The 18471-nt window shown below is 44.8% G+C and overlaps 1 protein-coding gene across 1 annotated transcript in view; it reads right to left on the reverse strand.

Annotated features, from left to right (window-relative positions):
* Window positions 1-717: 717 nt before the first annotated feature.
* LOC122924898 (zinc finger protein 260-like) overlaps window positions 718-18471 on the reverse strand; it is a 39628-nt gene continuing 21874 nt past the window's right edge. Inside the window, exon 5 of the mRNA XM_044276437.1 lies at window positions 718-1801. Coding sequence (XP_044132372.1) covers window positions 855-1801 — 947 coding nt within the window. The 3' untranslated portion in view covers window positions 718-854. The remainder of the gene's footprint in view (window positions 1802-18471) is intronic.

Here is an 18471-nt window from a genome sequence, read left to right on the forward strand (position 1 = left end):
TGATCGGGCAAACACTGCGTTTTGGGTGGAGGGCGAGCTAAGGTGACACTAATACAATTATATATCTGACTGTGATCAGTTCTGATCACTTACAGATACTATAAAAGTACAAATGCTGATTAGCGATACTCAAATTAGCAAATAAGTGACTGCGGCGCGGTGGGCTGAGCGCTAAACGATCGCTAAACTACCTAACCGAGGGGCCTAAACTATCCTAAAACCTAACAGTCAATACCAGTGGAAATAAAAAGTGACAGTTTACACTGATCACTTTTTTCCCTTTCATTAAGTGATTGACAGGGGGCGATCAAGGGGTTAATTGGGGTGATGGAGGGTGATCTGGGGGCTAAGTGTGGTGTTGGTGGGTACTCACAGTGATGCCTGCTCCTCTGCTGAGACCAACCGACGAAAAGGACCAGCAGAGGAGCAGGGAAGCCATTTAACACCTTATATTTATAAATATAAGGTGTTAGATGGCTTCTGGTTAGATTTTTTAAAAATCAGCAACGATCATTGGCTGGCAGGTTGCTGACGAAATACTCCTTGAACTTTTGCCGGCCCGCGATGCACATTTGTCATCTCGCGAGATGACGCACGGATGCGTCCAGGAGGAATGAATCGACCGCCTTCCGGACGCATCCGTGCGTTAGGAGGTCGGGAGGAGGTTAAAAAGCATAACAAAGCCAAAAGTGCAATGTGTTGTTAAACAGTTTCTTTATTACCACCGGCCACCATATGTTATCCATATCTATATATTTCACTGCCGCTTTAAGATTGCCAATGATGCCTTGACGTTAAAGCCCTACAAGACTTCAGAATGTCATCCACAATTTATTAGGGCAATCTGAGCACTGTCACTTTGGTTTGAATTTATTTGTATCCAAATGGAATCTGCTGATTTTAGAAATTTGCTCCTGCGTGACTTCTCTGATGTGTAACAAGATTTGATTTATGTGTAAAACATTTCCCACATTCTGAACACAAATACTGCTTCTCTCCTGTGTGACTTCTTTTATGTCTAACAAGACCTGATGTATCTGTAAAACATTTCCCACATTCTGAACATAAATATGGCTTCTCTCCTGTGTGAAATCTCTGATGTGTAACAAGTTCTGATTTCCGTGTAAAACATTTCCCACATTCTGAACACAAATATGGCTTCTCTCCTGTGTGACTTCTCTCATGCTTAACAAGATCTGATTTTTGTGCAAAACATTTCCCACATTCTGAACATAAATAAGGCTTCTTTCCTGTGTGAAATCTCTGATGTGTAACAAGATTATTTTTTGTGTAAAACATTTCCCACATTCCGAACACATGTATGGCTTTTCTCCTGTGTGACTTCTCTCATGCTTAACAAGATATTGTTTTTGTGTAAAACATTTCCCACATTCTGAACATGAATATGGCTTCTTTCCTGTGTGACTTCGCTCATGATTAACAAGATATGGTTTTTGTGTAAAACATTTCCCACATTCTGAACATGAATATGGCTTCTCTCCTGTGTGACTTCTCTCATGCCTAACAAGATCAGATTTTTGTGTAAAACATTTCCCACATTCTGAACATGAATATGGCTTCTCTCCTGTGTGACTTCTCTTATGTCTAACGAGACGTGATTGATCTTTAAAACATTTCCCACATTCTGAACATGAATATGGCTTCTCTCCTGTGTGATTTCGCTCATGTATAACTAGATTAGATTTATTTGTAAAACATTTCCCACATTCTGAACATGAATATGGTTTCTCTCCTGTGTGAATTCTCTCATGTATAACAAGATTTGATTTTATTTTAAAACCTTTCCCACATTCTGAACACTTAAACATCTCTCCTGTGTGGAATTTTTTATGTCTAACAAGATGTGTTTTATCTGTAAAGCACTCCCCACATTCTGAACAGAAGTATGGCTTCTCCCCGATGAGAATTCTTCTATATGTAGAAAGACTTGATCTTTTTGTGAACTCTTTACCACAGTGAAACATTTCACCCTCTTTCTGGTCAAGAGAAGGTTCCTCATGATTAGGAAGATTATATGTACTGTGAAGTCCTGGATGTACATTAATATTTTCAACTGAAGAGCGCTGCATATCTTCATCTTCTACTTTACAATTTAGTGACAACAAATTTCCTTCAGAATTTGTACTGGGATTTTCTGCTAAGATAAAAAATGTAATTTGTGGCGTTTTTTTATAATCTAGAGTAGACAAATTTATAGATTTCCTATTAGGCTGGAAGTGTATCCAGCAGGAACTAGAGGTATATAGTAAGTCATGTATTTTCAAGACACTTCTGGCTTTGGTTCAAAAAGCAGCACCAAAACTGAATGTGTGATTCCAGCCATTTAAAGTTTTCTATAACACAAAGTTCAGGATTCTGGTCTATATCTAATTTTATTACCCAAATCTAGCTAAAAATCCCAGTGAAAAACCCAACAAGCCTGTCTTCTGACAACATATTTGACATTTCTATGCCAAGTGGGCATCACACTAATGCAATAAGTTAACGTAACAGGATCTATCACGACATTCCTCATCACAAACTGCATTCACTATTAAATCAATCTCTTAGACCTGATGGACATGGTGATTTTACTAGTAAAATCCATACTATAATGCCCACCTATGGATTACCTAACAAGCTCTTTTTAATGTACCTCCTCCTCTGCTGCTGATATCTCACACTGCAAAACCCTTTTAACCATTATATTATAAAAAATAATAATAATAATAATCCATACATCCTTGCAAAGCCTCAATGCACAATGGCAGTAGATGAAGGTCACTGGCGGCATGTAATTCCTGCACGAGGTACATATAACTCATCATGATATCACAGACACAAAAGCTGTGCCAGCATAATCCCCAGTGATCACTGTCAGCTGGATAAGGGGAACAGTACATGATGTTATGGGGAAATCTCCAATCAAAGAGCAGAGCAGCAGCCGGTGATCAGATTCTTCTATTGCCCTGAAGGCACCAAGGACAGAATCTGAAGTCACTTTCTCCATTCATGATTCCATACCTGTGGTGACATCTCCTGGAATGTCCTCCTCCTCCTTACTCTTACACGGGGGATCACCCATCATCCTCTCTTCTTCATCCTCTACTTTAATATCAGTGAGATCTTCCCCCTGATTTGTCATCTGTAACAATTCAGTACAATACAGCGGACAGGTGGGAAATCGAACAGATCCACATAAGAGACCCCCACAATTTATGACCCCTCTATGACTGCAGGACCCCCCTATATAGATGTGTATAGGGCTTAGCTCCATCTACCTGAGGGTTCTCCGGGACCTTCTCCTCTGGACAGTCCTGGGAATACAGAGGATGGGGACATCTCTCTGGTGGATTTCTCCTCTTGGATCCATCTGTGGAGACACAAGCACACAGTGACTGAATCCATGGCATCCTGTAGATCTGTCTATAGATCAGACTCTTCTCTCAGCTCCTTCACTTCTAGGTTTAGTTATTGGGGGAAATAACAATATTCTTCTGTCTCTCACCACCTGTGCCGAGGTCTCAGCACCTAGCAGGCCACAGGCCCAAAGTATCCTCTGGTCTATGAGAGCAAATGGCAGGCAGTGGGACGATGGCTCCTTTTCCACAATAGTACATTTTAAGAATGAGCATACAGATATATATGGCTGGGGGGAGTGAATCCTTTTATGAGCCTTCTACAGCACCAGAGGACACCTCTACTTTTGAGGCAAATTTAAAGAGATAGAATCCACATCAAAGTACAAGGCTCACTAATGACTAGTGCGCGGAGGAGAAGACTATCTGGTCTGATCCCACAGAAGAGCTACTGAAGAACAAACTGCTGACAAAATTTCTGCCGACAATGATGGAAAAGGAGAGACAGACGACAGATCCTCCTATCATCTTCCGTAGGAACTGGGTTAGGCAAGAGATGAAGATCTCAACAATCATCTACTGCATCAAAAAGGGGCATCTGCACCGAGGCATCCCCCAACAGCTCCTGGAGAAGAATTACTTTAGCAGGAAGCCACCGGAGATCCTTCAGGTGAATGGAACCCATCAATATGTCTGACTTACAAGGAAAATTCAGGGACAACGTCATGTGTAAAGAGTCTAACCTTTAGTGGTCCTCCATTACATGTCACTGCACACACGTATATACACTGCACATGACGGGTCTTACCCTGTGATATAAGAGGCTGGTGCTCCTCCATTACATGTCACTGCACACACGTGTATACACTGCACATGACGGGTCTTACCTTGTGATATAAGAGGCTGGTGCTCCTCCATTACATGTAACTGCACTCACGTGTATACACTGCACATGACGGCTCTTACCTTGTGATATAAGAGGCTGGTGCTCCTCCATCATGGTCTCCTCGTACAGATCCTTGTGTCCTTCTATATACTCCCACTCCTCCATGGAGAAATAGACAGTGACATCCTGACACCTTAGAGGAACCTGACAACACAATGACACCGTCATCACCCAGACCCCTCCAGTGCTGTTACAGGAGAATTTCCAAGCATTCACAGCAGTGTCACCTCTCCAGTCAGCAGCTCCATCATCCTGTGGGTGAGTACTAGGATCTTCTGCTCATGTATCAGGGGGTGAGGGGGAGGCTCTGTGATGGGGTGAGGGGTCCTGCTCCACCCTCCTGACTCTTGGAGATGGATGTTGGGAGACACACAGTCCCCCAATGTCTTCTTCACTATTGTGTACGCCTGTGGATGGAGAGAGACACTTAGGGAATAAACCCTTCAGGGCCATGTGCTCTCCTCCGGCCCTTTTCCTCCTGGTACAACATGCCTACTTACCTTCTCATGGCTCCTACAACATGACTATTGGTCACATGATACATCACTCACCATACTGGGGGTTGATCTTCAGGTTCTCCATCACTTGGAAGGTCTGGAGGCCGTTCTCCAGGACCCTGGACTCTTCCTATCACTTCCTATGATGGATTTTCCTTCCCGATCTCTGACTTGTTACAGAATACAATAAAGAGGAGAGAAATCTAGATAAGTTTACCTCTCCGCTCAGCAGGGAGATGATCTCCAAGGTGAGGTCTAATATTCTTCTGCTGATCTCCTTCCTGTCCATCCTTAGTGGCTCATTCAGGAGAAGAGGAGAGAATTGGAGGAGCTGGAGCTCAGCAATAGAGTTGATGAAGGACCTGTGATGATGTCACCAAAATGTGATTAGTGACTCACTGCCCAGCCACGCCCCCTTCACTGATCACATGACGGTGATGTCACCCCAGGTCCTTCAGCTCTGGCAGTGCAGCAGATACTGGGCAGGTCCTGGTCGGTAGTCAGGGCTCTTGTTCTCTCTGGTATCAGCCATTCCTCCATGGTGGAGACTAGAATGGAGTTGTTAGGAGCAGGTTCTCCTGTTCTTGATGTTACTTATTAAATTATTTGCGTTCCTAATTCAGGAAAGGGTTTTGCTAGAATTATGTATTTCCTATATCATTATATGTATTTTTATCGATGCAATAGAAAAAATTCCATTCTCCATAGAGAGGACCAATATGAATTCAATAAGACACAGCAAATACAGGAGGACCTCCTTCTGCCCACTCCATTCTAGTCTTATCTGTATAGAAGAGACTAGGTTACTGACTCCAGGAGGAGGACCTCCTTCTAACTGCTCTACAGCTTATATTACTGACTCCAGGAGGAGGACCTCCTTCTAACACCTCTACAGCTTATATTACTGACTCCAGGAGGAGGACCTCCTTCTAACCCCTCTACAGTTTATATTACTGACTCCAGGAGGAGGAGGACCTCCTTCTAACCCCTCTGCAGTTTATATTACTGACAACAGGAGGAGGACCTCCTTCTAACACTGCTACAGCTTATATTACTGATAATAGAGGAGGACCTCCTTCTTACACCAGTCCAGCTTATATTACTGACTCCAGGAGGAGGACCTTCTTTCACCCGCTTTTCTAATAAGAGTCCATGCACATAAACATATGCCCTCCGAGACATACAGTCCGTGACCAGGGCATATGTCCCAGAGCGCACAGTTTTATAGTTTACTATAATGCAGTGCACGTCAGGCTACCTGCGGGATTACTGTCCCAGGCTCGTATGATCATGGGACACGATTGATGCCGCTCTGGGACATATGGCCTGCTCATGGACACTATGTCTCGGAAGGTATACGTTTGTGTGCATGGGCCTTATAATGCAGTTGTTGGGAGGAGGTCCACACTCTGTAGTCAGTAATATAGTAGGATGGAGTTGTTAGAAGGAGGTCCTCCTCTGTTATCAGTTATATAAACTGTAGAGCTGTTAGAAGGAGGTCCTCCTCCTGGAGTCTGTAATCTAGTCTGTTCACTGTACAATCAGCTAGGATGGAGTTGTGAGAAGGAGGTCCTCCTGCAAAGTTAGTAATATAAGCTGCAGAGGTGTTAGAAGGAGGTCCTCCTCTATTATCAGTAATATAAGCTGCAGAGGTGTTAGAAGGAGGTCCTCCTCTAATATCAGTAATATAAGCTGCAGAGGTATTAGAAGGACTCAGGCTACTTTCACACTAGCGTTAATATTTTCCGGTATTGAGATCCGTCATAGGGTCTCAATACTGGAAAAAAATGCTTCAGTTTTGTCCCCATTCATTGTCCATGGGTACAACACGTAACTGAGCAGAACGGAGTGCTCCGAAATACGTTCCGTTCTCATACCGGAGAGCAGCAGGCTGCGGTTTGCTTTCCTTCCTGGGATGCCGAGCAAGACGGATTCACCATGACCCATAATTCAAGTCAATGGAGACGGATCCGTTTTTCTCTGCCACAATAGAAAACTGATCCGTCCTCCATTGACTTTCAATGGTGTTCATGATGGATCCGTCTTGGCTATTTTAAAGATAATACAACCGGATCCGTTCTGAACGGATGCAGATGGTTATATTTACAGTAACGGAAGCGGTTTTGCTGAACCCTGCTGGATCCAGCAAAAAACGCTAGTGTGAAAGTAGCCTAATATAAGGCTACTTTCACACTCGCGTTTTATGCGGATCCGTCATGGACGGATCCGTTTGACTTAGACTTAAAAAAAATAAAAATAATGCAAACAGATCCGCTCTGAACGGATACAAGCTTTTGCATTATAGGTGAGGATCCGTCTGTGCAGATACCAGACGGATCCGCACCGAACGCAGGTGTGAAAGTAGCCTTACATTGTGTGCCAGGACGGATCCGTTTGACTCAGTTTCTTCAGACGTACACCAAAACACTGCAAACAAACTGTCTCCAAAGTGGAATGGAGACTGAACTGATGCATTCTGATCGGATCCTTTTCCATTCAGAATACATTAGAATGCAAACTGATCCGTTTTGGACCGCTGGTGAGAGCCCTGAACGGATCTCACAAACGGAAACCAAAACACTAGTGTGAGAGTAGCCTTATCTGTAGAGCTGTTATCGGGAGGTCCTCCTCCTGGAGTCAGTAATGTAGTCTGTTCTGTGCAGGCTGGAATGGAGTGGGCAGAAGGAGGCTCTCCTGTATTTGATGTGACTTTTATTATAAGGAGAGGTGGGACGAATCCAATTTTTTTTCGAATCCGAATTCGAAAAGGTTCTCGAATCTGTTAAATCTTCAGAATCTCGGATCCTACGAATCCTGTACATAAGAATTGTGTGAACGGTGTAAGAAACAAAGTGATCCAAACACTTATGGAAGGGATCTGTGAATAACACTGCTATGGGGGGGGGGGAATCTGTGGATGCACTGTTATGCGGGGATCTGTGGATGGCATTGTTATGGGGAATCTGTGGATGGCACTGTTATGGAAGGGATCTGTGGATGGCACTGTTATGGGGGATCTGTGGATGGCATTGTTATGGGGAATCTGTGGATGGCACTGTTATGGGGGATCTGTGGATGGCACTGTTGTGGGAAATCTGTGGATGGCACTTTTATGGGGGGATCTTTGGATGGCACTGTTATGGGGGGATCTGTGGATGGCATTGTTATGGGGGATCTGTGGATGGCACTGTTATGGGGGATCTATGGATGGCATTGTTATGGGGGATGTGTGGATGGCACTGTTATGGGGGATCTGTTGATGGCACTGTTATGGGGGGGATCTGTGGACGGCACTGTTATGGGGGATCTGTGGATGGCGCTGTTATGTGGGGATCTGTGGATGGCACTGTTATGGGGGATCTGTGGATGGCACTGTTATGGGGGATCTGTGGATGGCACTGTTTTGGGGATCTGTGGATGGCACTGTTATGGGGATCTCTGGATGGCACTGTTATGGGGGATCTCTGGATGGCACTGTTATGGGGGATGTGTGGATGGCACTTTTATGGGGGGATCTGTGGATGGCACTGTTATGGGGGGATCTGTGGATGGCATTGTTATGGGGGATCTGTGGATGGCACTGTTATGGGGGATCTGTGGATGCACTGTTATGGGGGATCTGTGGATGGCACTGTTATGGGGGATCTGTTGATGGCACTGTTATGGGGGGATCTGTGGACGGCACTGTTATGGGGGATCTGTGGATGGCGCTGTTATGTGGGGATCTGTGGATGGCACTGTTATGGGGGATCTGTGGATGGCACTGTTATGGGGGATCTGTGGATGGCACTGTTATGGAAGATCTGTGGATAGCACTGTTATGGGGGATCTGTGGATGGCACTGTTTTGGGGATCTGTGGATGGCACTGTTATGGGGGATCTCTGGATGGCACTGTTATGGGGGATCTGTTGATGGCACTGTTATGGGGGGATCTGTGGACGGCACTGTTATGAGGGATCTGTGGATGGCGCTGTTATGTGGGGATCTGTGGATGGCACTGTTATGGGGGATCTGTGGATGGCACTGTTATGGGGGATCTGTGGATGGTACTGTTATGGAAGATCTGTGGATAGCACTGTTATGGGGGATCTGTGGATGGCACTGTTTTGGGGATCTGTGGATGGCACTGTTATGGGGGATCTCTGGATGGCACTGTTATGGGGATCTCTGGATGGCACTGTTATGGGGGATCTATGGATGGCACTGTTATGGGGGATCTGTGGATGGCACTGTTATGGGGGATCTGTGAATGGCACTGTTATGGGGGATCTGTGGATGGCACTGTTATGGGGGATCTGTGGATGGCACTGTTATGGGGGATCTGTGGATGGCACTGTTATGGGGGATCTGTGGATGGCACTGTTTTGGGGATCTGTGGATGGCACTGTTTTGGGGATCTGTGGATGGCACTGTTTTGTGGATCTGTGGATGGCACTGTTATGGGGGATTTCTGGATGGCACTGTTATGGGGGATCTGTGGATAGCACTGTTATGGGGGATCTGTGGATGGCACTGTTATGGGGGATCTGTGGATGGCACTGTTATGGGGGATGTGTGGATTGCACTGTTATGGGGGATGTGTGGATGGCACTGTTATGGGGGATGTGTGGATGGCACTGTTTTGGGGATCTGTGGATGGCACTGTTATGTGGGGGATCTGTGGATGGCACTGTTATGTGGGGTACTCCCGGCCTCCTCCCTCCTCTCTGCTACGGAACTTAATGTTGTAATGTAAGTAATACAGATGGAGATAATATCTTAACAATGCAGGTTAGAGCATAAGATTATACCACAGTGAGCGGGGCCGGTGCATTGCAATACAGGGACTGCACCGGTTCCCGCTGTCATGGATTCGTTGGATTTGAATTTAGTAAATGAGGTCGGGATTCGAGTCCACGAATACCTCGAATCCAACAAGATTCGAGGCATTCGTGCATTCAACGGTTTTGTCGTCCCACCTCTATTTATAAGATATGATATACAGGGATTTTTAAAAGTATTTTAAAACAATTTGACATATTTAACCCTTTTTAACCTGGCCGATTTTTGTGTTTCCATTTTCTACCCTCTTCCCTAATGTAGTCTGTGTAGAGCAGACTAGAATGGAGTGGGAAAAAGTAACCAAGCCTGTTCAGTGGTTAAGCCTCATGCACACAACCTTATCCGTTTTGCGGTCCGCAAAGTGCCGAACCTTAAGACACGTATGTGAATCGTACCCATTTTTTTTGCAGACTCATTGACTTTGATGGGTCCACGGTCTGCATTTTGAGGACATATTCTATCAGTTTTCCAGTCTTCAAATCGCAGATCCGCACTATACGGATGTGGTCTGTCTGCCATCCAAATTTTTTTCGCAGACTCATAGACAATGCATTTTGCGGAACAGATATACAGATGCAGAAAGCACATGGATAATCTGCGTCCTTTAAATATCCATATTTCTGTTCTGTAAAAGATAGAACATGTCCTATACTTATGAACAACTGATCTATTGAAGTCAACAGGGCAGCAGTGTTTCCTATCTGATTCTAATGGATATGTGTGAGCAGTATTTGGTATCATCCTTTGCTGCTTCCCGATTCCCCTGATGAACCACATGGATATCGCCACCTAGGGAAACGCGTCGGGAAGTGAAGTTTGTAGGAGGGATAACCAGGGTATTACAGGTGTCAGCTACCTATAGGTGGGATGGCCCCTTTGGGTGGCTGTCCCACATTTAGGCAGGGCTAGTGGTAGGGTTACCTTAGGGACAGATGATCTTCCCTACCACCTCATCTTGGCTGTTACCCCTGGAAGACCTGCTGATCGTAGCATTTGGTATGAAGTAATTGTTAGTTATGGATCTCAGCTAATGCTGTTGCCTTGCTTTGGCTGAAGTATACTTTACCCTGATACTGTCGCCTGGTTGTTCCGCTTATCGGTTGATAAATACCTGCACCATTTGTATCCTAGCGTGGGCAAGTTTCTATGATTATGATCTTAGATTAATTATTTACAATTGATTTGGGCGTTTTTGTGTTCAAATCTTAAACGTATCTAGTAAAAGTAAAATTTTAGGGGTATTTCTCTTCTGTGATTTTTTTATTTGTGCAAATAGTAACACGCCTCAGATGCTCTACTGTCTGAGCTATCTGGGCTTGTTCAGAGTAAAAGCAGTTTTGAAGAGTAGACTAACCTGGCTTCTGGGCGCTCAGACCTTTCCCCCTGGACCGCGAGGCTTCCAAACCTACCGCTTTGACAACAAGTAGTATCTGGATCGGCTGAAGCAAGAGGTTTTGGGTCACCGCATCTCCTTGAGGTTTCCACATCAGGGGAAGTCTGGCCAGAGGCTATTTGCTGGGTGAAATACATCAGAACAGCGAAATGGAAGTGATATTACCGTCACAAACACCAGCAGAATATTGATAAATGTACTGAGATCATCTGCCTTACCTCAATAAGTAGAGGACAGAAAGTATATTATAGTGCATTTGTATTGTGCAGCAGTTGTGTACAGTTCTGCTGCGATACTGAAGCTATACAGAGGGACAAACGCTATTGGAATAACTAATTGCAACTAGTGTGATATACCAGTTGCCCCCCCAAAAATGTGATTAAGGCAGGGGTGCAATATACCTAGGATATAATTTCTATATGGTGCATTTGTATTGTGCAGCATTTGTGTGCGGTTCTGTTGAGATACCGCAGCTATACAGAGGGACAAACGCCATTGGAACAACTAATTGCAACTGGTGTGATATACCAGTTGCCAGCCAAAATCCACAAATACTGCTCTTATGTAGGGACTTTGTCACAGGGTCATTTTGAAAATGACAGGCAGAGGAAGAGGCAGGCCATTCTGCAGAGGTGGTAGGGGGTCTTGCAGGTGCACTAGGCCAGAGCCTAAGTGGGAAGTTGGAGAAGGTGCATGCGATTATGTCAAAGGACACACCAGAGTTGGTTGAGGGGCTCACTCAACCTTCTGCTTCTGCACCCTCCTCATCCTCTGTATCTGCACTCTCCTCACTCTCTGCTGTGTGCACCTCCAAAAGACACCACCACCACCACTCGAGTCAGAAGAATTACTTTCCCATCAATTCCCAGAACTTACCGATGCGCAGCCATTCTTGGCATCGGATGAGGAAGAGGAGGTAGCAACGGCCGCCACCCAGCGGTCTGATAACAGTACCCAGATCAACCCAAGGAGGGTGGTCCCCTCTGTTGCTGCCTACCCCGAGGATCTCTAATGTCAGTGGTGGTGAAGGTGACGATGATGACGTGTCGATGGACGTCACGTGGGTGCCGACAAGAGAGGAAGAGGAGGGGAGTTCAGAGGGAGAGAGCAGCAGATAGGGAGGAGAAGCAGGCAGAACTCGCAGTGCACAGGAGGCAAAAAGCAGACAGCAAATGTATCTGGAGTGAGCCACCCACCATGCACGGTCACATCTTGCACTCCCAAGATGCCGGCACATGGCTCAGCAGTGTGGGCTTTTTATTTTTCGTGTCAGCTGCTGATAATAGTGTTGCCATCTGCAGCCTGTGCTGTCAATGCATAAGTCACGGTAAGCCCAACACTCACCTAGGGACGACCGCCTTAAGAAGGCACCTGGCCTCCCATCATCGAGCCCAGTGGGAGCAACACCGTCAGAACCCACAAAGCCACGCTCCTGGTGCTCCATGTCCTGCTTCTTCTCCTTCTCCTCTCTCCTCACATTTGTCCTCCACCTTCCACTGTGCCGTCGTCGCTTTCATCTGGCACAAGGCAGGCTTCCAAATGTTCGAGCGTAAAAAAATGATGACACCGCATAATCCTCTTGGCCAACAGCTGACCACCGGCTTGTTGGAACTGCTAGCCCACTAACTACTGCCATATAAACTGGTGGACTCGGAGGCCTTTAGAACATTTTTGGCCAGAACACATAATGGTCCCTGTCGTAGGTAAATACAGCGGCACTAAAGGCCTTTTCTGTCCGGTGAATGCCTACTGTTTGGAACCTCAGAGAAATTCAACACCTGTGACGACCACGTGTTATGGAATTTCGACTATTATCATTTGTATTTTTTTTAAGAGAAGGGGTTTCGTTAGCCATGTTTTTAATCCAATTTTATATTTTTTGTTCTTTAAACATATGTATTTGACATCTATTTGTACTGGCCTGCAGTAAAATTGCTATCCAATGACCGTCTAATATACCTCCAGCCACAACATAATTACTTGTTCTTTTCTGTCCGATGAATGACTAATGTTTGGGGCCTGTACTACAGTGGCAGCAGAAAAATTTATATTGAATGGCTGTCTAATATATCTCCAGCCACATAATCACTGGACCATTTATGTACGATGAATGCATAATTTTTGGGGCCTCTAATCTAACTAGCCAACAGTAAAATTGTTATACGGTGACCCCTTAATGTACCTCCAGCCACATTATCAATTGTTCTTTTATGTTCAGTGAATTAATAATTTTTGGGGCCTATAGTCCACTGGCCTACAGTAAAATTGATATCCAATGACCGTCTAATATACCCCCAGCCACATAATTACTTGTTCTTTTCTGTCCGGTGAATGCCTAATGTTTGGGACAGTACTCCAGTGGCCTACATTAAAGTTTTTATCCATTGACCGCATAATGTACCTCGAGCCACATAATCACAATTTATTTTATGTCAGGTTAATCATTTTTAAGGACCGTACTCCCGTGGCATAAAATAAAATATTTTGTCGGCTCCAGCAGCGCACATTTCTGAGAATTTCCATTTAAGATGCATAAAAATGGCCCCTGATTAAAATACATATTCTTTGGGGGGAATGTTTGCCATTGATCCCCCTCTGGTATGTCACTGTCCATGTTGTGGGACGATTTGTGCACTTCTTGTAAGTATATAGTGGCTGCAAATATGACCTGAAGGTTTTTCAGGTTTGCCTGCCATTAAAGTGAATGGGATCGCGTTCACTCCAGTGATGTGTAGACATTCTACGTGGATGCACCGGCCATTCTGTCCCCCTCATCCGTGCAGTGTATGCATGGGAGAGGTATTTCATACACAACCCCAGGGGAGAAGCAGGAGGTAAACTTTCTTGCAATCAAGAAGCACAGTGGCTGGGCCACTTAATGAAGAAGGCACAATCTTAAATTGCCTTCAGGCAGAGGGACTGAGACCCAACCCAGTATTCAGCCTGGACATAAGTGAGTAACCTCATGCATGCACCGTATTATTGACTCAAACCACCACACCTAACCTCAGAGCGGGGAGGCAGTATACAGATAGGGAGCCTGAAAAGGCTTTGGAGAAATGTCTGTAAAAGGAGCAATGTTGTAAGAACTTGTCTCCATCATGACCTCGAGAGAAATAAATCTGTAAAGAATAAATCAAGGCAACTGGACTTACTGTAGATTTCTTGAAAATGTTTCACTCGTTCTTCCAACGAACTTTCTCAATTCTGAGTGACTGTACAAGAATTCTCTGGGAATAAATATGGCTGCAAATAGTGACAGTCTCCTTCCCAATCTCATGTTGATTGTAAAGCAGCGCGTTTTCTCATGGACCTCAGACAAAATACTAAATACAAGACTTTGAGAAACAGTTATATGAGAAGGAGGCAGCAGGATGCTTTGAGATCAGGAAGATACAGACCCCCACACATAGTTACAAAAGTTTAGGAGCAAACACGTGAGTAAACAGAGACAGCCAAGACATTTCTCAGTTGCTGTCAGCCATTTACTGCAGAAGCTGTCTGTTTCAGCGTGATAGACTTGAAAAATGCTTTCTTCTCTATCCCGGTTGACAAGCAGACCAGACTTTTTTTGCTTTTCCCTTTGAGGGTCGTCAACTTACCTTGTGCAGGATGCCCCAGGGATATGCTGATTCACCTGTAGTGTACAGCATTGTCCTCAAAGCCAGTTTAAAACACTGGCAATCCCCCCCCCCCCAGGATTCTGTACTCTTGCAATACGTGGATTATTTGTTATTGTGCAGTGTGTCAGAGGAGGCCAATGTAACAGATGGTTTATCTTTGTTAAAATGGTTGTCTGAATGTGAACACAAGGTGTTACGCAAGAAAATGCAATGGTGTAAAAAGCAAGTTGAATACTTGGGCTTTGTTCTCACAAAGGGAGAAAGGAGAATCAGCACAGAAAGAGTCCAGTCTGTTGCGGGGTTGGTCACCCCGCACACCAATAAATAAATGTTATCTTTCCTTGGTATGATAAACTACTGCAGACAATGGATTCCTGATTGCTCCTACTATGACAATGTAATGAGACAAGCCACTCTGGCAGACATGCCAGATCTCATCAGGTGGTCTGAGGAAATGTTTAATGCATTTGATTATTTGAAATGTTCTTTAATGACAAGTCCAGGTTTGGGCCTCCCTGACTACAAACTCACATTCCACGTACAGTACAGACCAAAATTTTGGACACACCTTCTCATTCAAAGAGTTTTCTATATTTTCATGACTATGAAAATTGTAGATTCACACTGAAGGCATCAAAACTATGAATTATCACATGTGGAATTATATACATAACAAACAAGTGTGTAACAACTGAAAATATGTCATATTCTAGGTTCTTCAAAGTAGCCACCTTTTCCTTTGATTACTGCTTTGCACACTCTTGGCATTCTCTTGATGAGCTTCAAGAGGTAGTCACCTGAAATGGTTTTCACTTCACAGGTGTGCCCTGTCAGGTTTAATAAGTGGGATTTCTTGCCTTATAAATGGGGTTGGGACCATCAGTTGCGCTGTGGAGAAGTCAGGTGGATACACAGCTGATAGTCCTACTGAATAGACTGTTAGAATTTGTATTATGGCAAGAAAAAAGCAGCTAAGTAAAGAAAAACGAGTGGCCATCATTACTTTAAGAAATGAAGGTCAGTCAGTCCGAAAAATTGGGAAAACTTTTAAAGTGTCCCCAAGTGCAGTCACAAAAACCATCAAGCCCTACAAAGAAACTGGCTCACATGCGGACCGCCCCAGGAAAGGAAGACCAAGAGTCACCTCTGCTGTGGAGGATAAGTTCATCCGAGTCACCAGCCTCAGAAATCGCAGGTTAACAGCAGCTCAGATTAGAGACCAGGTCAATGCCACACAGAGTTCTAGCAGCAGACACATCTCTAGAACAACTGTTAAGAGGAGACTGTGTGAATCTGGCCTTCATGGTAGAATATCTGCTAGGAAACCACTGCTAAGGACAGGCAACAAGCAGAAGAGACTTGTTTGGGCTAAAGAACACACAGAATGGACATTAGACCAGTGGAAATCTGTGCTTTGGTCTGATGAGTCTCCAAATTTGAGATCTTTGGTTCCAAACACTGTGTCTTTGTGCGACGCAGAAAAAGTGAACGGATGGACTCTACATGCCTGGTTCCCACCGTGAAGCATGGAGGAGGAGGTGTGATGGTGTGGGGGTGCTTTGCTGGTGACACTGTTGGGATTTATTCAAAATTGAAGGCATACTGAACCAGCATGGCTACCACAGCATCTTGCAGCGGCATGCTATTCCATCCGGTTTGCGTTTAGTTGGACCATCATTTATTTTTCAACAGGACAATGACCCCAAACACACCTCCAGGCTGTGTAAGGGCTATTTGACCATGAAGGAGAGTGCTAGACCACTGGCCTCCACAGTCACCGGACCTAAACCCAATAGAGATGGTTTGGGGTGAGCTGGACCGCAGAGTGAAGGCAAAAGGGCCAACAAGTGCTAAGCATCTCTGGGAACTCCTTCAAGACTGTTGGAAGACCATTTCAGGTGACTACCTCTTAAAGCTCATCAAGAGAATGCCAAGAGTGTGCAAAGCAGTAATCAAAGCAAAAGGTGGCTACTTTGAAGAACCTAGAATATGACATCTTTTCAGTTGTTTCACACTTTTTTGTTATGTATATAATTCCACATGTGTTAATTCATAGTTTTGATGCCTTCAGTATGAATCTACAATTTTCATAGTCATGAAAATAAAGAAAACTCTTTGAATGAGAAGGTGTGTCCGAACTTTTGGTCTGTACTGTATATGCTCGACAAAATTGTAAAACCATGGCGGGTGTGCTGACACAATATCACAGAGGCAAGTTACGTCCTTGTGCCTTTTTCTCAAAGGTGGTTCTGGCATCCGTCCAAGGAATGCCGGACTGTCTGAGGTCTCTTGCAGCCTGTGCTATGATGGTTGAGCTTGCAACGCCACTCACAATGGGACATGAGACTATCCTGTACACCACACATGATGTAGTGGGCCTTCTCGGGGCATATACACACACAGCACATGTCCGCACAGAGACTATCTAGATGTGAAATTCTACTCCTCAGCAATCCCTCCCTCCAAATCAAATACGCAACACACACCTCAGGTCCAGCACCTATCTTGAATGCCCTATTAGGACTTAAAGGACCTGAGGATCACTTGACAGAGGCACATGATTGTATACACGCCATACAACATGACACACATGTTGTCCTGGAAGCCAGACCCATCACATACCGATCTGCACAAGCAGCAGAATTGCACTCACAAGAGCATGCATACTACATAAAGGCAAGCCAGTCACCATTTACACTGACAGCAGGTACGCACATGAAGTGGTCTGGGACTATGTGGTCATTTGGCAAAGGAGACGATTCATTGCAGCTGATGGTAAGCACATCTCCCATTCACAACTTGTCATACGACTTTTAGAAGCCATAAGATTTCCCTCACAGATTGCAATTGTCCACTGCAGGGCGCCTACTGGTGGTAAAGATCATGTGTCCCAAGGCAATGCCCTGGCAGACGCGGAGGCCAAGAAGGCTGCACTGATGGCCCCGGCCACATTGCAAATGGTGAAATTAGTACCTCCTTCACTAAAGTTAACTCAGATGCTTGTGGATCTCCAGTCCTCAGCTACTGACGATGAAATGGCCAATTGGTGTTATCCAATCTTGCAGAAGAATCCTAGGACAGGATTATTCTGCAAAGAGGGGGAAACATGCATACCACAGCACAGCTCCCATCTGTTCATTGCACATTTTCATGGCGTAGGACTCAACAGCATTCAAACAACACACATGCTGCTAGCACAGGATTTCTATATTACAGGCATTAAACAGTTAGTATATAATATAGTGGGCACTCAATAACTGGCGCTACACATCAGGTCCATCTAGTTATAATCACAGTACATTTATTCAACAATAATTACAATACAGTAAATATTACGGTCTATCAATAGATATGATTCCAGATATGCGAATGTGTATGATAAAAAACCTCTAAAACTGTTCACTAAAGTTCACATGTATAAATATAGGCGCTGAACTTGGCGCTTCAGAGAGTCTCAATCGTATAGCTCACTGCTAGGGAGTATAGTCCTCAGTCTCACTGAGTGTCGGAGATAGGTTATTACTCACTCTTTGATGTCCGGCTGGCTTGTCTCTGCCTGTGGCGGCGTCCCACCACAGGTCAGTGCACTCACCCGACTTCCTTGCTGTATTATGGAGTATCCTCCAATATTGAGTTTCCACTATACCGCTGCGGTAGTTGGCCACCTCCTCGTAGCTTACAGCTGTATGTCCCCACGTGTTGCTGGCGTCCTGCGTATTACCAGCGTTCCACGTGATCAGGACGTCAAGGTATCCTTGTTCATTAATTGGTTTAGGGTTCCTGTAAAGAATCGGGGGTGGTGTCAACAGCCGTCTATGCGGTTTTGTCCGT

This window comes from Bufo gargarizans, chromosome 1 (genome assembly GCF_014858855.1).
Source record: "Bufo gargarizans isolate SCDJY-AF-19 chromosome 1, ASM1485885v1, whole genome shotgun sequence".
Taxonomy (NCBI): domain Eukaryota; kingdom Metazoa; phylum Chordata; class Amphibia; order Anura; family Bufonidae; genus Bufo; species Bufo gargarizans.